Genomic DNA, 27,914 nt, shown 5'->3' on the forward strand with positions numbered 1-27,914 from the left:
TCTAGCAAGAAGCAAATACCATTAAGGCTGCAAATGTTTAATCTGGTAAAAAATGTTTAACCTGAGAATACATTTCAATCAAGAACTGACCATCCAAAAAAAAAAAAGGTATTGCTATCTAGTCATGAGTTTCTCAGTAAATTTCTGCAGGCCCTAAATGTTTAGAATAAATGTAGCATTCACATACTACTATAGTCCATGAAAAGAGTATATTCTTTTATTGTTTTTGTTCATACATGTTAAGTTTCAACTTTCAATAATAAAATTCAATAAATTTGATTCCTCGATCATAAAAACTTGCTTTACACATTATTTACATGTTGCCGAAGTCTACAGTCATACAAAACACCACAAGGATTTGACTCTATGCATGGTACCATCACACAGGAGGAGGGAGCTAATCAAGTAACATACATTCAAAGATTAAATTGTAGATACGCACAGTGTATTTGGCACTGTTCATTAACATTGTAACACCTTCCTCTCAGAGATAGGTATTCTTAAGCCTTAGCCCCAATATGCCAGAATTTTGCTATTCACATCAAAAGCAGCTTTCAAACTTTGTTATAACAGTAATCAGGTTTAAGAAACAAAATACAACCAGAATTGGGAATGGAATTCAAACACTCCAAGTTTTTGCTATGCTCTAAGCTGCCATCCTTAAAGTCGGTTTAATGTGATTTTTCCATTGTGGGGAGTGTCAAGAAGAAACAATGTAAAGACAAAAACCTTGAGTACACACAAAGACAAACAACAGTTTTCTTTAAGGTTATCAATTCTTCTTGGGAGCGGAAAGGGAGCCCTGATGATACATAACTTGTGATGATCTTGGCAGGAATTACAGAATGACCAATGCCATTCAAGTTGTGGAATATTAAACTCCTGAGGAGAAGGATCTGGAATGCCTGTTATCTGAATTCAGAATCTTTAGCAACTTATTTTAAGGGTCTCTTCCTAGGACTAGAATAGACTCAGGTAACAGGTTATAGGTTTATTGTGATGTGTAATACTAAATACTACACTGTTATGAAATGGAAAGAGGAAAGTACAAAGACTCAACCATTAAACTTTTAGCAGCTTTGGCTATATCCCAGTGGGTAATTTTTTTTTTTTTTTTTTTTTTAACTAACTTCATTTTAACAAATAAATCTCTTCCCTTCAATCAGGCCCATTAAATTTAATCCATTAAAGCCATACATTTTCCAGAATGTTTACAAAAGACACATATCGTGTTTATAAAGGACATAAATTCAGTCTCAAACTAAGGCAAAAAAGCCTCAATAGAACATGGATCACAGTACAGTGGGACAGAAATCAGATATTGTCTAGTAAAGTTCAGAGATAGGCTACAGTTTCACATAAAAACTTTCAGCAATAAATTAAGACTTAAAAAAAAAGTCTTAAAATGTACAAAGGACTATGAAGTGCAAAGTAATGTCACTGGACCAAAATTTAGTTTAATCATTTTATTTCAAGTGTAATTTTTAAAATCATAAATGGGGTTTTGTAATCCAAAGTGGAAACAATTATTCTTCATAGCTTCAGAATATGACAAGCAACTTCAGATCTTGCTTTCCAAACCCAGTCTTCTTTGCTATTTTTCAGACTTCTGAGACCTAGTATTTAAGCTGCTCCATTCCAAATGTACAGTTTTAGACAACTATTGTACACTTAAGATTTTACTGAAAGCAGTCCATCAAATATAAAGACTGGTTTCTATCCAAGGATCAGTAGTGAGGGAAGAAATATTAAACACCTATCAAAAAATCACTTATTCATTTAAAAAATAACAGAATCAGTGCTATTCTCTGTCATGAAAGAGAACATGTAAAATTAATTTAAATTACTTTTGTGGACTTTGGTAATCTTTTATTACCCACACAGACCTCAATCTTACTTAAAGTTCTTTTAGGCAAAGTCACCATCAGGATTTAGAGTAAAATGAGTAAAAATCCTGGGTACTAACACAGCCCGAAATGTGCTATTCCAAAGAGGAACAGGTTACTACTTTTAAAGAAAAGAGCTGCCCTGATAACTTCCCTCAAATGCTTATTTTAGTATATGTGCTGCCGAAGCGAGCACCTTCAAATGCTTATTTTAAATAAAAATAGTTAATGGAAATATTTTTTAAACCAACTTTGGGCACACACTGCCCACCAAATGAAAAAGGAAATTACTTTCTTCCCTATTTTAGGAAATTTTCCAACTTTACTTTTAAGATTATAACTTTTTCAATTTTTTACTTTCTAATACAGTATATAGATTTTTAAAATTTTGCATTTCAATGTAGTGAGGGTTCTTTTTCAGATGATCTTCACAACCCAGAACACAGACACCAGAGCAACCCTCAGAAGTCACACTGTTCAACTACAATGAGATGAAAATGGACGGATATCTGAAGTACGTATGCCCTCTGCTCCAAAGCTGAGCAAGCGCTTTTAACATGTGACCAACACAGAACTCCACTCTTCTGGAGATTCCTCAAGCTCAAAACAGTTCCATTTAATAAGTCAATATATTATTCTTAAAAATTAAGTTTGGTCACTAGGAAAGACTGAACAAAAATTATTCCCCTCCCCTCAACACAACAACCAAATAGCTTTAGTCACCCCCTCTGCTCCCCACAAAAATGGGGAAGTAGTGGAGGTTGAAACCTTTAAATCTGAAATTCCAGCTCCTAAAACACTGAGGCTATTTGCTCAAACTGCAGGTCTACGTCTTCCTTCTCCAATACTTCCCCATTTATAAATTTATTTACACACACACACACACACGCACACGCACTCACACTCACACACATACTCTTACTCTCAAGTAAGACACTTTTTTGTGTTTGTTGATAAATTATGAGGATTATGAACTAGGTGTGTACAGGGTTTCATAGGTGCTTTGTAAACATCAGAGTCACTTGGGTCCTTTTCTCTAAAAGCCTGAAATCAAATTACGCAGCCAGGGATCACTACTTTCCCAGACGCTGTTCACAGGCTGCATATTGACGAAGGGCAGAGAAAAAGTCCTCATAACTGATGTTCAGATGGGAAGGCAAAGAGCTGAAAAGAAAGCACAGGGAAAAAAAGCAATTAAATGATACACTGTAATTTGAAGGGGGATCCAGAAGGATAATGACCCAAAGGAAGTTAAGGACAGAAGAAAGTAAATTCTAAGTGTAGGGTATGTCAAACCTTTTCTACTAAATGACTGCTAAACTCACTGTGAAACAGTCCAAGTAAAAAACTTTCTCTCCTTCTTTCCATAAGAAGAGGAACTTGTATTTTGAGATAGTGATTCAGAACATATAGTAAAGCCTAAGTCTAAATTAATGTAAAACTGGAGACCTATTTATAAAGAATCTCATTCAAATTCACTTTAAGAACTCCTTCCTGAAGCAACCAGGGTAGTGGCTCAGTCATGATCCTGGGGTACTGGGATCAAGCCCCACACTGAGCCTCGCACTGAGCCCAGCACTGAGCCCCACACTGAGCTCAGCAGGGAGTCTGCTTCTCTCTCTGCCCCTCCCCGTGCTCATGTGAACTTGCACGCGCTCTTTCTCTCTCTCAAATAAACAAATATATAAATAAAATCTTAAAAAAAAAAAAAAAAAAAAAAGAAAAAGAACTCCTTTCTGTTAAGAGTATAGCCAGTACTACTTGAAAAGTTTATGAAAGCCAGGATTAACCCTGGCAGAATAGCACAGATCCTTCTATGACTGTATGTTAAAACCATGCGGTGAGCAACCAGTAAGTTTTTATCTCTACCATTTCTAATTGCTCAAGGAGGCAATTAGAGTGTACTGAAAAGGCAAACACTTTAAAGGCAGACTGAACATACAGCCAGAGGGTTCCCCTTTAAGTATTTTAAATACTTAATATAATTTTCAATAATTAACATAAACAATTCTCTAATTTATACAGCTTTATTGTGAGGCTTTGGAAATTCCAAACTGTACCAGAGCCAAACACCAGGTCAGAGTACAAGCCACAGAGTTCCAGTCACATGCACCACTGGGCAAACTACCATGAACGAACTGCTGGCCTGACCGTGTGGTGCTCATAGCTATGCCTTCTTCATCCTTCCTTTTCCCTTCCCTAGCTTTACTGAAATACAATTCACTTACAATCTTGTCCCTTCCTTTAACTGCCCAAAATTCTGAGAGATGTCTCCTTTCCCTCCATTTCCTTATCTCTTAATAATCTCTGCCCTCAAACTTTTATCTCATTCACTGTACTTCAGAAATAAGCTCACAAGATTTCCTCAAAGGACAAAGTCAGCGACCCTCCTCTTGCTGAAGCATCCTTCAGACATCCTCTTTAAACAACCCACTTTCCTCAGTCTTTCTCTTTTATCCTATCAATGGCTTCCTCTCCTTTCATTCCTCAAAAAGCTCTCAGCGCCACTACTCCTCAGTGCCTCCGAAGTGGTCTTGCCATTCTCTTCCATCTCCTTCTCCATATTATAATTAAGACATTAAGACCTAACCGTGCTTCCAGTCGGATGGGCAGCAGACTTCAATATAATGTGACACAGAGCTAGGACAGAAATATGTACAAAAATCCATGAGAAAGTTTGTTACGTGTTAGGTATCTGATATCCATTATCAGACTTAAATCCTCAACTTCTTATTAACATACCCATTTGACAAATACAGAGAAGCTTACACAACTATCCAAAGTCATGTTACTGAATTGCATTGCTAAGATTAGAAAGGAGATACATCTGTTCTACAACACACGCTTCCCTCCAAACCATGCTCAACTTCACAAGAAATCACTGCTAGCTTTCTTGGAGCCCAACCCAAAGGAACCTGAAATCAAACTCAGAAAACCCAAACTCAGAAAAAGAAATGAGAAATAGACACCTATCACAAGAAAACCCAGAGTTTGGAGATGTAGGTTCTAATTTCACTTTATTACAAGCAATAATAAGAGCAATGTCTCTTCCCCCTTCTCCTCACCTATAAAATAAGGAGGTAGGACCACATGGTCTATAGATCTTTCTGCCTGGCATGCTATGCGTTCTTTTCTGCCTTCTGATTCCACAAACCATTTCCCTGTCCTGCCCCTGAACTTGAAGCACTTCTTAAAAGACCAAAAGATCCCTCCGTACTGTGCTCTTCTATATACACCTGAGAAAGTTCCTTTATTCTCACTGGTTCAACTACTACTACTTCCTAGGTACTGTCAGTCTTCAAATACCCTTTTTTTTGCCTTGAGTTCTCATCCATGGACCAATTCTACATCTTCATATGCTCTCCTAAGTGTTTCCACTAAATAGTCTATGGCCTCAAAATCAACTTATCCTTGAATTCAACATTTTCTCTTCAAAAATCAATGTTCCCTTGACTTTCTAGTCTATAAGTGGGGAGTCTGCTTCTCCCTCTCCCTGTGCTGCTCCCTCTGTTGTGCACTGGCATTCTCTGTCAAATAAATAAATAAAATCTTTAAAACAAAATAAATCAAATCAGGGGTGAGCAAATGCAGCCCAAGAGCCTGCCACCTGTTTTTGTGAATACTGTTTTGCTTCGAGAGTCACACATATTTGTTTATGTACTATCCATGGCTGCTTAGCTATACTACGAATGTTGAGCAGCTGCAACAGAGAGGAATAGCTCGAGACTGTATGGCCCACATACTTACCTGAAATATTTTCCACCTAGTCCTTTATACAGAAAGTTTGGCCAACTCTCTTCTAAACAGGCAATTTCATACTCATCACTGTATGATCTCCTAAATCATAGTTATGGACTTCCACTCATTTCTCTACCTCATCCTTTCCCAGATTGAATCTACTCTAGTACACAGCGCCAAACAAATCTTTTAAAATCAGACACTTTATGCTATCCGCAGGTTCAGTGGCTTCCTACTTCCTGTCAAAACTGTTATACATATTCTTTGTGCTGGTATTTAAAGCCTTCCTAGCATCGATACCCAAATTATGCGTTTACACCTTACAGAGGTGACCCCTGACCAACATGGGTTTAAACTGCACAAGTCCAATTACACAAAGGTATTTTTTGATAAATGCAGTACAGTACTATTAATTTATTTTCTCTTCCCTATAATTTAAAAAACATTTTCTTTTCTCTAGCTAACTTTATTGTAAGAATATAATAATTGTGTTAATTGGTGTTATTCAGTTGGGCTTCCAGTCAAAAGTAGGCTATTAATAGTTAAGTTTTTAGGGGGTCAAGTTACATGCAGATTTTTGACTGCATACGGGGGCCCCCATAACACTCACATTGTTCAAGGATCAATTATTCTACCATCTAATGCTATAGTGCTAAGTCTCCATTCTGGTACAGCCAGTTCCCTACTTCTTGAAAATGAGATGTTCATTGCTCACCTCCCAGGTTTTTCTACCTTTTCCTACCATCATCCGCTACACTTCTCACCTTTTTTTCTAATTATAGAAATGCTATCCATTTTACATACATACCCCAGAGCAAGTTACATCTTTTTTTTTGTAAAACCAACAACTCTGGCCCACAGAGGTATCTCTCCCTCCTGGTCTCTTATGACAATGTGTATCAGAACCAAATACTTGCACAAACATACTCTCTTGTGTCTGAGTCCTCTACATATGTCTTTATCTTACCACTGATACTGTGAGATACCTGAGGGAAAGGAACAGTACTGTCTCTGGGAATCATCAAGATACCTAGTACAGTGCTAGGCTCAAGAAACACTTGCTGGATTGAACCAAAGTCAGCACATTTTAATTACTTACATAATCTCAGTCAATCTGATGTGCCAGGGAAGAAAGCCTAACGTGCTGTCCACAGGACCAAACTTCAATACTAAATCAGGATCAGGAAAGCCAGTTGAACCTTAAAAAGAAATAAACAGGAATTTAACATGCATTGCTTACAAATAAAATGACCGAAGGCAAAATCTGTTAATCAATTTGGCTTTTTATGCTCTGAGGGTGTTTCCTTTAGAGGTTTTATCCAATCCCCACCACACTGCCCAACATTTACTTTAATATCTATGCTTTTTTCATATGTCAAAGTTTTCTCTAAAGACCATTTAACTGAACTGATTACCTGATAAGAAGGGGTAACCCCACTCCCATTCTAAACCCTACAGGTATCCCCCAAATCCCATCCATCTTTCAACATAAGAGTTCTCTGGGCATTCTGGGAACCACACTGCTTTGGGGGCACAAATGCTTATAGAATCATGTAAGTTCATAGCCTCATATAACTTCAGATATGAAAAGGAACTATAAAAGTAACTACTATCCTTCCTTCCCCAATACCCATTTTATAGCTAAGGACCCACAAAGATCAGCTCCCAGATATCCAGCATAAATGTTCTTTCCAGAGCCCCTGCCCTGGGGCGGGAAAACACTATACACCTGCCTCAACAAAGGCATGGCCACTTGGTCTCACAACCCGGTTTCCATATAAGACCCGGTTTGAGAAAAAGAGGGGATAAGGATAGCACAAGGCAAAAATTTAAAGTAGTCACTGGTAGAACAGAAAAGATGCTATAATCCAAGAGACCCAGGCTCTAACAGTTTCGAATAGCTTCAGTTTTGCCACTAACTTTTGGTCCCATAACCACCCCAGAGCTTAGCTGTTTCATCTGTTAAGTGAGAAGACTAGATGAAACAGGCTCATCCGGCAGTAAATAAAGAATTATTTCCGTAAGGAAGTTTCTTTAAAGTCCATATTAGTAAAGTAAGTGGACTAAGAAGAATATCTATTCCTCGACCTGGTAAAAAGCAAATTCTCTTTAGTTTAAAAAAAAAACCAAATTAAATAAAAAATGGCAAGAAGGAACTTCTCACGAATGGTAGTGTAAAGGTGATGAATCCTCCCCCATAAAAAACACATATAAAACTGGACAAAGCCAAACATTTAAGGGGACTAGGCACTGTCCAGAAGCAGACAATTATTCTTTTAATAACAAGAAAACGAAACAGAACAAAACACTAGCCAGAGCGTCAGGTAAGAGCAGTGGTAAGGGTCTTTGTCTCCTGCCTGGAAATGGTCCTAACTCCCCATGCCTCTACCCTCAGTCAAATGGTGAGCACCCCATTTTTACCAGCATGGGGCTCAGAGTAAAACTAGCAGATTTGGTGCTTGTAGACAAAAGGTATACACTCAGTTCGGAACTGGAGATTGGCGGGGGAGGGGGGATGATGATGATGAAAACCTAGGGTTTTGCCAGCTATAAGTGGAAAACTCAGAAGTGAACAAATGAGGAAAAGCCACAGCCTGCTGGCCTGATGTTGTAGCCCCAATGGGGGCAAGCAGTATAATGGTCAGAAATTTACCAGGAAGATCCCCAAAACAAGGGCTCAGATAAGCTCTCCACACACCCACAGCTGACCAGGAAACTGCATACATGCAAAGGAGGAAAGAGGGCAGGGGAAGAGGGCATCAAGAGAGCCAGTGAAAACAAACAGCCAAGAAGACTTGAGAACTGTGGCAACTCTGAATGCACTCTTACATCACACAGAGATCGGGGAAGCCTTACAAACTTAAGGTGTTTGAGCACAACCATTGTGCATATCATAGTCTGACACATAAAACTAGACAGACACAGGCAGTCAGACTAAAAAATAAAATAAAAAATAGAAAATTTGAGCACAGATAGCAGTTGGCATCTTTATATATACACAACATCATCTTGTGCTTAAAAAATCTTAAGACTCTGAAAAATGAACTACCAGAACTATTAAATGAATTTTAGTAAGGTGGCAAGATATAAAATCAATATTTAAAAAGCAACTATATTTCCGCATATTACCAACAAACAATCCAAAAACAAATCGAGAAAACAATCCCATTAATAATGGCAACCAAAAGAATAAAATACTTGGGAATAAAATTAACAAAGTACAAACCCAAATCCCGAAATTAAAAAACATTGTTAAAAGAAAAATTAGGACCCAAATAAGTGGAGAGATATGCCATGTTCATGGATTGGAACGTTCAATATTGTTAAGATGGCAATTTTCCCCTAACTGAGCAAGATTCAACTCAATCCCTATCAAAACAGGGTGTCTCTGTGAAACTGACAAACCTATTCTAAAACTTACATGAAAATGAAAGGGCCCTGAGTGTAGCCAAAGTTGTTTAACTTTGAAAAAGAAAATCAAAGTTGAAAGACATACCCTACATGATTTCACAGTTTACCACAGCAGATGCTGACGTAATCAAGACAGTGTGGTATTTGAAGGACAGACAATATAGAACAATGGAACAGAATAAGAAGTACAGAAATAAATTCAAGGATTTATGGTAAACAGAGTTTCAACAGAGGAGTCACAGTAATTCAAGGAGAAAAAAATGGCGGTAAAATGGTGGTAAAAGAACAACTGATTTTGTTTATCCCACATTATTCACAAAAATTAGGTCGAAATGGATTACAGATTTAAATGTAATAGCCAGAGTGATAAAAATCTAGAAAACAAGAACTGTGACTCTGGGTTAGGCAAAGATTTCTCTTTTTATTATTTATTTATTTATTTATTATTTTTAAAAGATTTTATTTATTAGAAAGAGAGAGAATGAGAGAGAGCACAAGAGGTGGGAGGGTCAGAGGGAGAAGCAGACTCTCCATGGAGCAGGGAGCCGGATGTGGGACTCGATCCCAGGACTCCAGGATCATGACCTGAGCTGAAGGCAGTCACTTAACCGCTGAGCCACCCAGGCGCCCAAGATTTCTCTTTTTAAAAATTTTTTATTATTATTAACATATAATGTATTATTTGTTTCAGGGGTACAGGTCTGTGATTCATCAGTCTTACACAATACACGGTGCTCACCACAACACATACCCTCCCCAATGTCCATCCCCATCCTTCCCACCCTCCTCCACTCCAGCAACCCTCAGTTTGCTTCCTAAGATTAAGAGGCAAAGATTTCTCAAATATGACACCAAATGTGTGATCCACAGAAGGAAAAAAATGATTAACTGTACTTCTTAAAGAGTAAACACTTTAAAAGAAACTGTTAAGAAAAAAAAAGCCATGGATTGTGAGAAAGTATTCATTCATAAATCATACCTTACTACTGAAAAAAGATGTACACCCAAAATACAGACTTCTGAAAGTAACAAGACAAACTACCCATTAAAGACAGGCAGAATGTTTTGACTAGATTCTTCACCAAGAAGATACAGATGACAAATAAGCACATGAAAAAAGCTCAAGTCAGTAGTCATTAGGAAAATGTGAACTAAAACCATAATAAGATACTACACACCCACCAGAACAGCGAAAATTAAACACACACACACACACACACACACACACACACACAATACTAAGCCTTGGCAAGGCTGTGAAGAATCTAGACTCCTCTACATTGCTGGTGGAATATAAAAATCAGTATAGCCTCTTTGGAAAATAGTTTGGCAGTTTCTTAAACATTCACTCACCACGCAATCTGGCAATTCCACTATTAGCTATGTACCAAGGAAAGGACAACATGTCTGCACAGAGACTGTATGTGAATGGTCACCGCAGCAGCATGCAAACAAACCTAATGCTCATCAACTGATGAATGAATCAACAAAATATACATCCATACAACTGAATACTGTTCAACAAAAAGTAATGAGGTATTAATATATGCAACATGGATGAACCTTAATAATATGCCGAGGAAACAAAGCAAGACATTAAAGTTATATATAAATGATTCCATTTATATATAACTTATAGAAAAGACAAAAGTATAGTCAAAAAGCAGATATGCAGTTGCCTTGTGTGGGAGTAGGAACGGTGATTAACTGCAGTCACAAGAGAACTTTTGGGGGTGACCGTATTCAGAAGGTTTGCTTCCATTTATAAGCAGTTGATCAGGTAGCCAGTCCAGGTGGCTGAGAACTGCAACTGGCATCTGAAGTGGGGACAGTCTTGTGTGACTGAGCCTTTAAACCTGGAGAATCAAACACTGACTACAGGTGGTTAGCATCAGAAGTGAACTGAATTGCTAGACACTCCTGTGGTGTCTGAAGAACTGGAGAACTCACTGTCGGTATGGGAAAATATCCCAGAAGAAGGCTGGTGACAACGTATTCAAGAATATTCATTACTGCCCCCCAAAATCCTCTCATATCCTCTCCTTACCAGTTAGTCCTCATGCAAGTGAGTTGACTACAAATTTCATATCTCAAAACCATTTTCACATGTGGGTCTTTAAAATTTCAGAAACATTGCAAGTGTAAAAACAACAAAATCAGGCGTTATCATGCAAGTGGAACCTAGATGTTCTCCTTCATACTGTACACTTGTGGGACAAAACTAAAAATAAACATATATATATGTGTATATATATATATATGTATGACTTACTAAGTAAACGGTCGAACATGTCTACATCCAAATCTGTGGATCTCTTTTGCTGCTGGGCTACTAATTGGCAAAAGTCCTGAGCAGCTCTCACAATATCTGCTTTTCCATCTTCTGGGGAGAGCACCTTCACTGCTGATCGGCAATTTAAAACTGGAGGAAAAACCAAAGTTATTAAATAAAACATCCTGTTCTAGACATATTTCAAAATCTGTTTCAAGAAATATTAAGTTCAGACTAAAATAAAAGTACAGTTGTTCTAGTAAACAAGAATCATTTAGGTCCTTCAAATTCAATATCAAAACATACCTATTTACTCTCCTCTAAAAAGACTCACACATCACATTTTTGTGTATGTATTTATATATCGCCTTCCTTTTAGAGTGCTCAGAGACCTTGTATCTCTGAATGAGTCCTCTAGAAAACAGGAATTATAGGCTAGCTTACAATCTTCATTCACCTAAAATGTCATCTACAATCACAGTACAGTTAGCAATAAACATGAGAGAAGATCAAAATGAAGACTGTAAGGAAAAAAATGTGTTTCAATGGAATAGGTATTGTCTACTTTATCAGACTCTGATTCTATTGGACCTATTTTATAATTGATAGGATTCTATCTTATCTATTGATATGTAATTCTTTCTGATATGCAAAATTCTTTTTTATCCAGTAAAGTCTAGCAATGCCAAATTCTTATCTATTGACATGCAAATTCTTTCTTGTCCAGTAGAGGATCAATTATCTTCTCTGTAACCCAACAAACAAACCAGTTTTGCCTCCATTTACATATTCATTTCAGTATTTCTGACCTGTGTGTCCATTCTCTGGACTCTCTTTTGAACTGGTTACAAAATCTGCCTGGTTCCTGGTCTATGAATTAAATGAAATCTTTAACATGTATTTATTTTTTAGTATCTACGAAAATCATAATTTTATCCTTTTCTGAAAATTATCTTTGAACAAGGTGAAGAAAGAAAAGTCTAAATCTGATGATTAAAGATGGTGACAATAAAGTGACAGAATTTACCTTGAAACACAAAACATATCTGCGTAAATTAGATACTCAATTTTATACTCATGCTTACCTTGATCATCTTTGTCATTACTATTTGCAAACTCTGGTGAGTATTTTGAACAATCTAAGCCCAGAAGTTCCTGCTGTTGTTTTAAAATTTCATCCATCAATCTGGAATTATTTCTTTTGAAAATACCTTAAAAAGAAAAAAAGCAAGTAAACCCCAACTAGGTTAATTTATCAACAATTAATGGATGTTTGTTGTGAAAACAACATGCTCCCAGAATTGGACAAATCCCAAATGAAACAAGTGACTGACTGAACCTAACTAGAATCTAAAAGAAAAACACAACAAGATTTTGTTAATATAAGAGTCTAGAGTCAGGCTAATTTACAAAAAAAAAAAAAAAAAAAAGGGTGATTACTTAAGAGTCAGTATGACTATGATAAAATTAGACTGAGAAAAGCATTTTACTTTTTTAAAAAATATTTTATTTTTTATTTATTTATTAGAGAGAGAGAGAGAGAGATCACAAGTAGGCAGAGAAGCAAGCAGAGAGGGGAGGGGGAAGCTGACTGAGCCGACTGTTCCCAGCTGAGCAGAGAGCCCAATGCAGGACCCTGAGATCATGACCTGAGCCAAAGGCAGAGACTTAACCCACTGAGCCACCCAGGCACCCCCGAGAAAGACATTTTAAGAGATCATTTACTTGAAACCTTTACTTACAGATTAAGAAACTGAGGCACAAAATCCTTTAGAGACTTGTCCTAGAATTTAAAAACTATAGCAGTGATCTGGAGAGAGCCCTTGTCTTCCTGATTCCCAGTCAGATTTACTATGTACATTCAGTACTATTACCTTAATTTAAAAGATTTTTATTTATTTATTTGAGAGAGAGAGCATGAGCCCACTCAGGGGGAGGGGCAGAGGGAGAAGAAAGAAAAAGAGTCTCAAGCAGGCTTTGGGCGGAGCATGGAGCTCCAGTGGGCCTGATCCCACACCCGAGATCCGCAAACTGAGCTGAAACCAAGAGTCAGTCGCCCAACCAACTGCGCCACCCAGGAGCCCCTTGATTCGTTTTGTTTTTTGTTTTTTTTTTAAATAAAGATTTTATTTATTTATCTGACAGAGAGAAAGATCCAAGTAGGCACAGTGGCAGGCAGGGGGAGAGGGAGAAGCAGGATCCCTGCTGAGCAGAGAGCCCAATGCAGGGCTCGATTCCAGGACCCTGAGATCATGACCTGAGCCAAAGGCAGATGCTTAATCAACTAAGCCACACAGGCACCCCTTTATTTGTTTTTTTAATGATAAGATGAACTAGAATGAATTATGTAAAAAGCAGAGAGAATACACAAAGTAACAGAACCAGAATTTAGTAAATTCAAACAAAGCATGGAAAATGTACTACATAAAACTGTGTTTGAGGCACCTGGGTGGCTCAGTGGGTTAAAGCCTCTGCCTTCAGCTCAGGTCATGATCCCAGGGTCCTGGGATCAAGTCCCCCATCGGGCTCTCTGCTGAGCAGGGAGTCTGTTTCCTCCTCTCTCTCTGTCTGCCTCTCTGCCTACTTGTGATCTCTCTCCAACAAAAAAATAAATAAAATTTTTAAAAACAAAAGTGTGTTTGATCCTTCAGCCATGCACAGAAAAGTTAAAACTTTTAATTACTATTAGGTCATTGAAAGGGATGAAGAACTATGTGACGTATGTTTAATATAAAACTAATAAAGATAGCTCTAAAAACAAGTGACAAGTTTTTAGCTGTTTTCAGAGGGGGCATTTCTCCAATGGCCAGTGGGTTTTTTACTTTATATCTAAAGTGTTCCTACTCTGTACTCTCAGTCAGATTTGACTTTAATGCACTTCAAAGATTAACTGGGAGAGAGAACACTGTAAATATAAATAAAATTACACAGAATCTGCTGTATACACATGTCAACTTGGTGGTGTATGTGTTACAGCAATTCAAAGATAAAAAAGCAGTCTCCTTTATTTTAAAAGAAAGGGTTTGTAAAATAAGCAAGACTTGAGCTACGCTGACTTGAGAAACTTAAAAAAATGAGAATACTGTTTTTCAGGAGAAAAAAAAAAAAAAAAACCCAAAGCCTGAATTCAAAAGACAGACAAATGTTGCTGGAGCAAAGGATCTGAGAAAAGGAGACAGAACTAATTTTCACTTCATGGTGTCTACCGAACAGGTAACCAACAATTAAATTCCAAAGCAATGTGGTAATGGTGGAAATTTAGAACTTCAGGAAAATTAACCTGACAACACTACAGAGAAAGGGAGGCAGGAGAGTACTGTAATAGCCCACTCATAACCTGATGAAGCAATGGAAGGAGTTCATTATAAAAGAACTGACACAATGAAGAGCGTGACTTCATTAGAGGTGAACACAGAAAATTCCATGACTTTAATCCTAGCAAACAGATAATAGTAACTTTTTTTTAAAAAGATTTATTTATTTATTTATTTGACAAAGAGAGATTACAAGTAGGCAGAGAGGCAGGCAGAGAGAGAGAGAGGAGGAAGCAGGCTCCCTGCTGAGCAGAGAGCCTGATGCGGGACTCGATCCCAGGACCCTGAGATCATGACCTGAGCCGAAGGCAGCGGCTTAACCCACTGAGCCACCCAGGCGCCCAGTAACTTTTTTTTTAAAGTGGAGAAATTCTAGCAGAAAAGTGGTTTGAAGGAGAATAAGCTTAGTTTTAGAGAGCTGATGACGAATATTTAGGCAGGGGATACCAAAAAAGTGATTAAGATACATGAGGAAATGACATTCAAAACAGGTCCTCTAAGTACCATGTGGGTAGATCTAGATCTTGAGAAGACAACAAATAAACGTCTGCTGAAAGAAGACAACAGGTTAGAGACTGGCCGGGGGACTTCAAAAAACCTCTTTAGGGTAAATGACGTTTCAACTGGCCCATGAAGAATTAGGAGAATTCTTCAGGGGTACACACAAGAAGTGAGAAATAAGATTTCCAAAGGTAAGGAAACATACATGGGGGAGAGCAGGGGCTAAGGTTGTGGCTCCTTTATGAAAGCCCACAATCACAAGATCAAAAGCCAAGAAATATAAATGCAAACATTGTGTAGTAGTACCCATACCCAGAGTGAAAGTAAACAAAAAAATATAGTCCCAAGTACAACCAAAATTTTTAAAGGCAGGTGATTAATATCAGAAACTATTTGAAAAACAATGTTTAGTATTATACTACTTCTGCAACAACAGAGATGTGCAGGATATGAACATCTTTGAGTAAATCACATAATTCACATGTATGACACAAAGGCATATACTTCAAAACAACTATATAATACAGATTTAGTAATGTTATAAGATTTCCAATTATTTATGCAAATAAAAGATAATTTAGACCACACTTTGGTCTATATCATAGGTATAAATTATGGAAGACATATGAATGTTAAAAACAATTCAAAATCTCCACAACACTCCTGCCAGGACATATGGAACTTATTAAAATGTTAAATCTATTTCTCACATGAGCTAAGATTATTCATTTCAACAGTAACCTACCACTAGGAACCCTTGCTTTTGTCTATTTACACCACGCTGGTCCCTTCCTTTGATACTCTGAAGATCTATGCTTCAGTTCTCACCAATTCAATTTGCCAATCCAATTCAATTTCCTTAGCTTCCAGAGGAGAGTGGTAACACGCTACAGGAACTCCTGCTCTCTCCAAATCAATGGGTGATGTTCTTTATTACCAAAATATCACCATCTCTTCTCAATCTATACCTTTCCTTCTCAATCTTTCTAAAGTGTTACCATTAATGACTACCCTGCTTCCTTCTCAAAATTCTATCCTTACCCCAGCTTGTCTGAATGCCCTTTCTTAGCTCTACTCCCAACCTGTTTCTTGAATGGCACCTTCTCCCTTTTCACTGCATCCGTTCCCTCTTCCCACCTGTAACTGGAGATTACTCCTAGAATTCCTATCTCCACTTTCTCTTTCTGTCCATGTGCTTCTTGCTCTCTAAGTCTAGTCACCCACAGGACTTTACAACCCCTCAGGACCAGGACAAGGGTAAGATGAGTGAGGCAAGACTTAAGGGGGCACCAAAAAATTCAGTTATTACGATAAATAATAACTTAATGCAGTATCTTTAACAACTTAATGCAAAAACATCCACGATGAACAAAACATTAAAATTTTAAGTAAAAACAGGATTAGCATTTGGTTAACAATTCCAGTTCTTTCAAATATCTAATTCTATCTAGAAGTCCTGTAAACATCTGAAAATGAACAAACCTAAAACCTGGCAGCTTATCTTTTAAAGCTAGTTCTCAAATACGTATATCAAGTTTGTTTGTTTCTTTGTTTTAATGGAACAGTACCATAAATGTAAAACTTACATGCACTTAGGACACGGCCTGAAGGGAATAGGCAATGTAAGAATAGAGAATGTATAAGGATGATAGGACAACAGGTGATTTAAAATTGTCACTGTAGTTAAACTATTTATATAATTAAGATTAAAAAAAAAAAGCCATAGCCCTTTTTGTTGGTCTATTTCTAATAAAGGCATCACTACCTACGCAGTTACCCAGGCATCTTCTCTACTCTCTAGTATTTTCACTATCACCTCCAATGCCCTACTAATATGCTAAACCCATTATCTCTCCTACAGCAATATTTCCTATATCCATTTCCATTTGTTCCTTTTCCCCAATTATTTCAAGCAATTCTCTTCTTTAAAATATTATAATCAATGGGTTTTCCTGCCCCTTCTAACATGTATTACTAGATTGGCAACTAGACTAATTGTTGGATTCATCTTCAACTCTGACATATTCCAATTTTATTATCTCTGAAGGCCCCCCCAAATGCTTAATGTATTAAGAACATACTGCTCAGATCAGCATTAAGTTGTGCCTAGGGACGCCTGGGTGGCTCAGTCAGTTAAGCATCTGCCTTCAGCTCAGGTCATGATCCTGATGTCCTGGGATCAAGTCCTGCGTCCGGCTCCTTGCCCGCCTGCTGCTCCTACCGCCTGCTGCTCACCCTGGTATTGTGCTTGCCCTCTCGCTCTGACAAATAAATAAAATCTTAAAAAAAAAAAAAAGATTGCAGCCAATGTTACTACACATGGTAGGGAGAAATAATGTTTATGAAACAAATGACTATTTCTCTGTAGTATGCTACTCCCAGCAAATTAGAATTGCCTTATGCCCCCCCCAAACATATGATGTAAGTCCAACGTCCATCCTTTGTGACCTTCCCAGCCCCACGCCTACTAAAACTCTACATAAGCCAGCTAAAATATCACTTACCCTCAAGAAGCCCTTTCCAACTCCCCAGCCAGATATGCCCCATTCCTCCTTGGACTCACCCTCACCAAATACACACTTTGTTCAAACTCCGTAATAGAAAATATTCTACTTTTTATTCTAATTATAGCTTAATCCCCCTACTGAATTGCAGTCTTACTTCATCTCTTTTCCCCAAGGCACCTTCCACATAGCAGGAGTTCAATGTTTGTTTAAAAAACTGAATTATCAGTGCACAAAGTGCCACCAACAACAAAACCTAACTGGACAGGTCTCTGAATGGAATTTTTAAGAAGTTTCCAGGAACCTCTCACAATAAAAGCAGGCACTTCCTTAATGCACACAGGCAGAAATTCTGTTAAAAGGGAAGAATACAGAGGCACAGTTACAAAGTATCTTTTATAAGGATGCTCATAAAGTTATTTTAAACACAACCTTTGTCTTGGCTGATTTGGATGGAGAAATTAAATATATAGGTATTGCTTCTGAGAAGTGCTAAATACAGACAAAGCACAGTATCAGCAAAATGATTCCTGATACCTCATAGCTTGCCTCCTCCAGAAATCCTGATTATATACCACACCCATCTCACTTTCCTATAAGCAATACTATCAACTTAAAATTTACTTCAGGATTCAATGTGTACCCACACATATTTCACATGATACACAAGAAATGCAACAAGATTAAGACTGCCTTTGACTAAGACAGGCAATTCCTCTGGTAATAGCATAGTATGATATTATGCAAGTATTTATACTTATAGAGTTCTTTTTCTCATATCATAATTCATCTTTTTTGCCTTCATAGGCTCTCAATGGAAGCCAAAATGTTGTGAAATAAGTCAAGCAGAGAAAGTCACTTATCATATGGTTTCACTTATTTGTGGAACATAGGATATAGCATGGAGGACATTGGGAAAAGGAAGGGAAAAATGAAGGGGGGGAATTGGAGGGGGAGAGAAACCATGAGAGACCATGGACTCTGATAATCAAACTGAGGGTTTTAGAGGAGAAGGGGGTGGGAGGATGGGTTGGTCCCGTGATGGGTATTAAGAGGGTATGTATTGCATGGAGCGCTGGGTATTACACGCAAACAATGAATCATGGAACACTACATCAAAAACTACTGATGTACTGTATGGTGACTAACAACATAATTTAAAAAAGAAAAGAAAAGAAAGCAAAAATGTAATAAAAGAAACTATCACAAAAGTCATTTTATGTAAAAGGAAGTTGGGACCATAATCACTCAGAAATAACTTACCTAAGGGATTACCTAAGGGAAAAACAACTGCAAATACATTTTTGAGAAAAATCACACCCATCTTTTTACAGATGAGGAAATAGACCTAAAAAGGTTAAGCAATTGTCCTTGTTGGTTAAGTCTTTAAAACGATGGCCTGAAATCCAGGTCTCTCAGATTCTACTTACTCAGTTCAGTAACTATTTTTAACACTGATAAACACACAATGTTAAACCCACTTTACTAAAGACCCATTACATTCTGAATTCCTCTCCCCCAAAGTTGAACTCTATTAAAATATATACAATTAGCGTTTTCACAAATAAGTCACATCTTTTGAAAAAAACTAGGACTAGAGCTCCTTTTTAAAAGGTTTTTAAGAAGGCTTGCCAGGGCTAACAGTTATTTAAAGAATTTTGTATTATGTTTTGTTGCTCTACAAGTATATCTCATGTACTCTCAACTTCCTAAGTGTAAAATACCTGTAAATAGACAGAAAAGATATATGGAAGAACTATTTTTAAAAATACACAGATTCACATGTACACACACCCATGAACATTTATAATTTCAATAAGAAATAAAATATTATGCTAAGAAAACTGGACCTCAGAAAGGCTACACTGTTTTTGGTATTTCTTGATAAACATTAGCTGTGCACTTTGGGGGCCAAATGTAAACTTTTTAGTCTTAAGAAATATCTATTTTAAATTCTAGTATTCAAATCTACTTACAATGCTCAAAGTATAGACAACAAGGTAAAGTAATGTCCCCTAACCATCCACCCTGAACTGAATGCCCCCAACCTCACATCATAACACTTCCAGTTTTTACTATTTCTTAGTCTTTGTTCCCATGCATGTGTAATCCTGGTTTATAGGATCATACAATTTTTTTTTCACTTGTGTAACATGTATTCTTCCTCGGTGCTAATCTCGTGATTATTGTAACAATTGCATTATTTAACAAAAAAGTCTTTGCTGATTTTATTCAGCTCTCAAAATACAAAAATCAATACTTTCAAAACTGAGATCGTTACCATTATAGCTACGGCATATTCTCCCAGCATTTAGGTTTTCATCATATTCAAGGGAAAGAAAAATGCCACTATAACTGGTGAACATAGAAATTAAGTGGAAAAAAAAAATTATATGAGGTCAGACAGATGTAGGCAAAAGGGTCATACAAAAGGATCTGTGGGCCTTAGTAATGAGCTGAGAAAACATTCCAGGTACAAAAGGAAACTGCTGGAAGGTTTTATTCAGGTTTCGAATGATGTTAACAAAAAAGATCACCTTGCTGGTGAGTGAAGAATGGATTATATAGGGGCCTGAATATCAATGACGATCTAACAGGTGGCTACAGCAATAATCCAGGTGAAAAATAATAACTCAAAGTGGGTGGCTGTAATGGACAACCAAAAGTAGTGTCCAATTTGAAACATATTCTAGAAGTAAGGCCAAGGAGGCCTGTTGATGAATTACAGGTGGAATATAATGTAAGAGATTCACAGAAGACATCTAAGTTTTTAGTTGAGCAATTAGTTGGAAGGTGCTAGTATCTTTTAAGATAAGAAAAACTGTGAGAGAGACAGGTCTGGGGTAGGGGGTGAATTCAAGAGTACTGTTTTGGAAATGTTATGTATCTGAGATGTCAAATAAAAGTGAAACTGTTAGGCAGTGAGTTGGATATAGGAGCTAGAATTATGGGAGAGATCAAGACTGGAGATACAAATCTGGGTATGAGCATTTAAAGGCTATCTAAAGTGATAAGAATGGAGAAATCATTTGGTATAGGGGTCAACAAACTACTGCTATTGGGAACACAGCCTCCACCACTCACTTATGACTGAGTTTTGGACTCACTTGCAGAACTGAGTAGTTGTAACAGAGACCTCTAACCCACTAAGCCTAAAATATTTACTAGCTGACCCTTCAAGAAAAAGCTGGTTGACCTAGAAGATGGCATGAATGAGAGAAAGACAAGGCATATATACATATAAGCAGCACAAAACTCTAGGATACCCCAACATTCAGAAGTGGAACAAATGAAGAGAAGCCAGAAGGCTCAGAAGGAACAGAGCAAGACAGGAAGAAATCTAAGCATATATGATAGCATCAAAGCCAAGACAGAAATATTTCAAAGAGAGTAGAATTAAGTATGCTCTACATGCTCTTAACTACCTATTAGAGTATATACTGTATTCAGGACCCTTCCTGTAGCTTTCCTGAAATATCTACTATATTAATTAAAATGACATTTTAGAATTATAGAGTTCAATGTTTAGTCTACGCTTTCACTCAAGCATGCATACATTAACTGGGTAATACAACCATGACATACGTACTTTTTTTCAAATTAAGGTAACCAAAAAGGAGGTTTGTTTTTTTTTTTAAGATTTTATTTATTTATTTGACAGACAGAGATCACAAGTAGGCAGATAAGCAGGCAGAGAGAGAAGAGGAAGCAGGCTCTCCACAGGGCAGAGAGCCCGATGTGGGGCTCAATCCCAGATCCCTGGGATCATGACCTGAGCTGAAGGCAGAGGCTTTAACCCACTGAGCCATCCAGGCGCCCCTAAGAAGGAATTTCATTAGACAAGTATTCACTCAGCAAATCTTATCTGTATTCCTTAAACACTGCTTCTTTTTTAAAATTTATATGAAATGAATAATCAATTCCATAAAATGAGACTTTTAAAGCACCTATTTAATGTATCTTCTTTTAAATCTGAAATTAGAAATTTTTATCATGGTTATCCCCTCCCTTCTATAGAAACAGATTTCAAGAAACATCTACAGCAGGTATTTACAAGGCAGGGTCCTGGGATCAAGTCCCACATGGGGCTCCCTGCTTGGCTCCCTCTGCTTGTGCTCTGTCAAATAAATAAATAAAATCTTTTTTTTTTTTTTTTAAAGATTCTATTTATTTATCAGAGAGAGAGAGGGGGAGAGAGCAAGCACAGGCAGACAGAATGGCAAGCAGAGGCAGAGGGAGAAGCAGGCTCCCTGCTGAGCAAGGAGCCTGATGTGGGACTCGATCCCAGGGCGCTGGGATCATGACCTGAGCTGAAGGCAGCTGCTTAACCAACTGAGCCACCCAGGCGTCCCAATAAATAAAATCTTAAAAAAAAAAAAAAAAAAAGACAAGGGAAGGGAAGAGAGAAAAGTGGGATAAACACTAAAATAATCTCTCCTAATTATAAAGCATAACCGGCTATGGAATTAATAAGTGTCCGTCCTTCAAAGTGGCCTTTTATCCTTTTAAACTAGACACGTAAGTGACCTAGTGGTTACCCTCATTTAATTTCTCTAACAACCCAATTACCCTATCAGAAGCAATCTTCAGAGAAAAAAACATATACTTATGAAGCAATTATTTAAAATTTTTAAAAACTACCATTAAAATTTTACATGACTAAAGTAGTCATAACAAAATAAATCTTATATGCCATTAAACAATTTTACTTTAAGGGAGAGCCCCAGGATACTTCATTGGAATGAGCACACTGTAGCAAGGGAAGAGACCTGTGACTGGGACACAGCAAATGTGACAAGTGCTGTGCTTCCCAACCCAGCTCTTCAGCAGGAGAGACGTGCGTGATTAACAAACCGCACAGGATTTCTCAGCCTCTGGGTGCACATCTTAAAAATGAGAAGAATGTCTTCACATACTCTGCTTACCTGACAAAGACATAATTCAACACAGAGCAGAAGTCCCATAAAATTAAATTTGGTTGATTAAGAAAGTATGTCCTATAATTTATAGGATTAACCTCTGTATTAGTGGTATGAAAAAAATTCTATTTGCCTTCAAATACGTTACAAATTATTTCTATTACCTGTAGATAAGTACCACTTTAATCAAGGCTTTAAGATGACCCAACATAATTAGGAATAATACTAAAAGTGACTATATTATAGTCCTATTCTCTTACCAGTGGAGGTCAGTATAGCGAAACAATTAAGTACAAAACCCGTACAAGAAAATCTAGTTCAAATTCTAGAGCTGCTCCTTACTAGATACGGGTGCTTGGCTTTCTAAGTGTCAGTTTCTTTATGTGTAAAACTGCTAAGGATTTACTGCTAACTTCTTTGCATAGTATCTAGTACATAGTAAGAATTCAACAGAGACTAATTATTCCTATTACGTAAAGGTTTATTTTTTTAAAATTTTATTTATTTATTTATTTGACAGAGATCACAAGTAGGTAGAAAGGCAGGCAGTGAGAGGAGAGGAAGCAGGCTCAATGCAGGGCTCAATCCCAGGGCCCTGAGACTCTGACCTGAGCCAAAGGCAGAGGCTATAACCCACTGAGCCACCCAGGCACCCCAAAGTTTATTTTCATACACGGGCAGTACTGTGGCTAAACAGAAGGGTACTCAAGAGAATGAGGTCATTTCAAAAGTTAACAAAAGCAGAGTAAGGCTTTTCAAAGTCAGCAAAATTGGGGATTGAATAACCAAGACCTTAACTAAAAGTTACAGAGTGGACGTTATAAGGATTGATGGTAACCTTTTGCTGGGTACCTAACTTTGTGGCACAGAGAGGACATTCCAGGATGCTAAGGTACATGTGAAATTCTGTACAGGACAAAAAGTACACAAAGGTGAAGACTGGGAACAGATGCTCCCATACATGAGTTTCCCCATGAAGGAAGACAAGCACCCCAGTTTGTATTGCTCATTATAACATGATATAATCACAATACAACTGGATTTTCACCACTTCTTCCAACTCTGTATTTCAATATGAGGAGAACAAGAAGTACTTAGTAAAACCATACCACCCAACAGCATCTGTGTCACTGTGCCAAATACAACTCGGACAAACTATGTTCATTTCCCTCCATTATTTTAGGGGTCCTGGGTATTCATGCTGGGAAACAAATTACATGAACAACACCAAACTACACATTGTAGGAGAAGCAAAAATGAAAAGGATAGATAAATCTGTGGAGCTTACAATCTAGTAAGATGATTCAGGCCCACAGACATGACTACTACTTTAGAAAAGTACAAAGTTCTGAAGATATCCAAGGATAAAGCAAGATAAAAGAATGGAAGAGTCAAGACAGGCTACGTAAGAGGTCATAGTGAGTAAGGATGGATTTACAAGGATAAATGAGAGCTTCTGACTAGTAGACAGCCAATAGACAGTGAGAGGGAACATCAAGTAACCTAAACATGGATGCAGCAAAAGGTATGTAAGATAGTGAGAAGTAGGTTGGGGAGGCTGGGAGTACACTGGGCAGGCATTTTTAATGCCAGTGTGAGAAATCTGTACCCAAAAACAATTTCAGAAGATACCTAGTCCAGATTTACAACTTTACAACTATGGAAGTTAACACCAGAGAGAGCAACACAAAAGAAATCTGTTCTCCTGTTGCTGAATCTTCACAGAGAAGACAATTCTGGAACACTCCAATTTATGCTAATAGTTTAGGGGCTAATTTATGCTAGTATTTTAGGGGCTAATATTAAGCCCCCACCCAGATTGCCTCCCTCATGGAAAGGAACATGAAGAATGAATAATCTGAAGTAAGGTTAAGTTGCAGAGTATCCCTCAATTTGTGCTAGCCTCAAATTTCAGTGCACAGAGGCAATGTATAGACAGTCTGATAAAAACAAAGATGCTCAGGTCCCACTCCCCTAATTCAGTCTGATCTAACTGTTCAATCTCTATTTTTTAAGATTTTATTTATTTGACAGAAACAGCACAAGTATAGAGGGAAGGGCAGGCAGAGGGAGAGAAAGAAGCAGACTTCCCCACCGAACAGGGAGCCTGATGTGGGGCTCCATTCCAGCATGACCTGAGCTGAAGGCAGCCACTTAACCAAATGAGTCGCCCAGGGGTCCCTGAATCTCTGTTTCTTATAAGCATCCCCAATGACTCATTCTCAGATGGTCCCTTGGCCACATTTTGAAAAATACTGCCCTACAGCAAGGTCTCCGCATGGCAACAATAGAGCTGGGCAGTAAGAACAGGTCCCATCACTGAAGATAACAATACATACCCAGGTAACGTGGAGTTAAGCATACTTCAAGTGAGACCCAGGCAAGCATAGCACCCAAAAGCCCCTAAACTCCAGTTTTTTTGCCACTCCAATTATGGTCATTTCTTTAGTTATAATCATGGAGACAAATCTCTTTACTCAGGTCCTGTTCCTTGAGCTCCCTGCTCAATGGGGAGTCTGCCTTTCCTTCTCCCTCTGCTCCTCCCCCTGCCAATGCTCTCTGGCTCATTCTCTCTCTCATACAAATAAAATCTAAAAACCAAACCTCCTGTTTTTTTTTTTGTCAATACCTGGTTAGCTTGACTTCTTCCTTTTCATTAACAATCATTTTTCTTTTAGCAAATGTAACACAAGATATTTCTGAACCACATCAGCAATTCGTTAACAGGAACTGCTGGAACAAGGAAGTGTGGCAATATTACAATCTTTGTAGGTACAATAACCAAGTTAAGCTGTTAGCTATACATCTGCCTTCCCTTCTGGAATATAAAGGTACTTGCTTGAAAAGAATCAACTGTACGTATGGGATTCACTTATAAGTTAATTCACCACATTGTTTAATGGCTTCAACTAATTTCCATTTCTGCTTCACTTCTTTCCCCAGGCAGTATTTGTGTTGCCCTGGTTTAAGCAACGATGGTGTCCCTTCCTAACAGTCTTGTGATTTCTATTGGTCTGCTGACTACTTTGGGAAGTTCCATAAAATGTCAGTCTCCATTAAACTTTATCCTACAGGTTAAATCATTTGATGATGACAGGCTGAGTCACTCTATTCCTTGCTGACTGCAAGGAAGATGCCAGGTTAAAGATTAATACCCTCTAAGAGTTACGTCTGACCTCACGCTATCTTTCTGACAAAACCCCACAAATGACACCCACCTACCTGAGAAAGATTCTAAGGAAAAAAATCAAACTGTAGCTTCCATGGCGCATACAAGTAATCTACAGTACTGAACAGAGAATAAAATATTAGTTTCCTTTCCTTCATACCAGCACATCTAAATCATTGTTACGACACCTGTGTCTCTAAAAAAATATTCCACTGCTTTCAAGATCTAACTGAACTCAGGCCTGACATTTAGAGCCTTCATCAACCTTATCTCCAACTCATAATGTCCCACTGAAAGCCCATTTCCTCTGCCTGAACATCTCAAGTTCCTCCATTCGAAATTTCTCTCCCCCAATCTCACAGTGTTTACTAACTCTCAACACTTCTTGTTATTAACTCGGTCACTTAGGTATTTGTCTACTCCCCATAAGCCTGACAGTCCACGGAGTCAAATGCAAAATCACAAGGAATGTGCTCAGCACAGTGCTGAAGGTTTGTCGCTACCCAGTAAGTGTTAAATTCTCGGACTTAACAAAATCCCCCACCGTGAAATGCATTCCCTTCATCAGAACTTAACGAAGGGAACTATTCTCTCAAGGATGGTGTTAACCACTAAGGATCAACCACTAAGTTAACCACTTAGTTAACCACTAAGGATCTGCACACCACCCCAGAACTCTGAAGACTAAGTGGTTAGTTTCATTTTTGCCTATCCAGCCTCAGACTTCTCGCAGGCCCAGTTCAACTGCTACCTGGCCCCAACCCCTCACCTTACGCCTCTTACCCTTCACAGCCTGACACTGACTTAGGAGCGGTTCCTGGAATCTGAAGAAACACTGCGGTGCAACAAAAGGGCAAGTACGTGGAGAAGCACAGATGCTGGCGATCCTCAGGTCTCCTCTTTGGTGAAACAAGGGGATACAGATACCATCTACCTTACCGGGGCATTGTAAAGAACAAGAAATGTTTTTAGACGCATAGAAAACGACTGAATCGAATAGAGGGACTTAGGAGGTGTTAGTAAATCCTCTCTCCCTTCCTCGAAAGCGCTGGCACCCTAATAGGCACTCAAGGACCTCGGGACTTGGCAAGTGGAGGAGCCTGGAACACCGCGGTGAGCGGCACGCCCCGGATACATCTGCCGGATGTGCGGTCCCGGCGGTCGAAGATGCCCCGGTCCCCCTCCCCGCGCCGGACCTCACCTTGGTGGTCGTAGACGCTAATGTAGGAGATGCCCACAGCCATACACCACACCACGAGGCTCGCGATGTCCGAGAAGCTGGGCTCCTGCTCCTCTTCGGTGACCACCAAGCCCATATGCACTGGCAGCTTCTCCAGGGAACGGCCGTCCGCGCGCCAGCGGAGCCGGAGGTGGGAGGCGGTCAGGCCCGGCCTCCCGCGCGGGTGCTGGTGGTGACGGCGGTTCCTGCCGGCAGCCGGGGGCTTGCGGAGCGTGAAGCCGAGCGGCGCTAGGACCGCGGCGGAGGCGGCGCGGCAGCAGCGCCGCCAGATCCAGTTCCAGGTGCCGAACCGAACGCGGAGCCAGGAGGTGAGCGTGCGGTGCAGACAGAGCAGAGCGTGCAGCACCCGCCACACCAACTCGTACAGCCCCGTCATACTCTCGTGGCGCCCTCACCTCCCTCCCTCCTACACCCGCGGCGCGACGGCTTTTATCCAGCCCTGCGGCCGGCGCGGGCCATCGCTCCACGTTCCCCCGCCCCCCACGCCCGAACCCCTTTCTGCTGCCAACACCTCACCTCGCCCCCGCCGCCATCTTCCTCCTGCCTCGGCAGCCCCGCCCCCGCTAGTACATGGACAGTGCTGATTGGCTGGTGCGAAACTGTGACGCGGCCTCTGGGTCCGAGGATGTGGCCTAACCCCGCGCGGCAAGGAAGGGCGAGCACCTGCGAACTAAGTGGCTCCGGACCAAAGCACACCCCCTAGTGTGTGGAGGGCGAGCTGCAGACGCCGCCAACTCTTGCTGGCAGGATCCCAGAAAGGTACACATCTTAGAGGTTGGATCCGGTGGTTTCAGGGATTCAGCGTGTCTGGGGGAATTAGGAGTCTTATACTGCCTACTTTCATGGCCCGGCCAGAAACGGTTTCTAAGGAGTAGAAGTGACCCAGGGATTAGAAATTACAAACGCCAGAAACAATCTAGGAATAGAAGGAAGCCCGCTGTCATCACTGCTACATTTCTC

At 39.1% G+C, this 27,914-nt stretch overlaps 1 protein-coding gene across 1 annotated transcript; it reads right to left on the reverse strand.

Annotated features, from left to right (window-relative positions):
- Positions 1–194: 194 nt before the first annotated feature.
- On the reverse strand, positions 195–27,463 carry NUS1 (NUS1 dehydrodolichyl diphosphate synthase subunit). The gene is made up of 5 exons (XM_059177731.1): positions 26,916–27,463; positions 12,393–12,518; positions 11,308–11,457; positions 6,724–6,823; positions 195–3,050 (listed from the first exon to the last, which is right to left on the reverse strand). The coding sequence occupies exons 1-5, from the start codon at positions 27,328–27,330 to the stop codon at positions 2,960–2,962; spliced, it is 882 nt and encodes a 293-aa protein (XP_059033714.1). The 5' UTR covers positions 27,331–27,463; the 3' UTR covers positions 195–2,959.
- Between the last annotated feature and the right edge of the window lie 451 nt (positions 27,464–27,914).

This window comes from Mustela lutreola, chromosome 6 (genome assembly GCF_030435805.1).
Source record: "Mustela lutreola isolate mMusLut2 chromosome 6, mMusLut2.pri, whole genome shotgun sequence".
In the NCBI taxonomy this organism is placed as follows: domain Eukaryota; kingdom Metazoa; phylum Chordata; class Mammalia; order Carnivora; family Mustelidae; genus Mustela; species Mustela lutreola.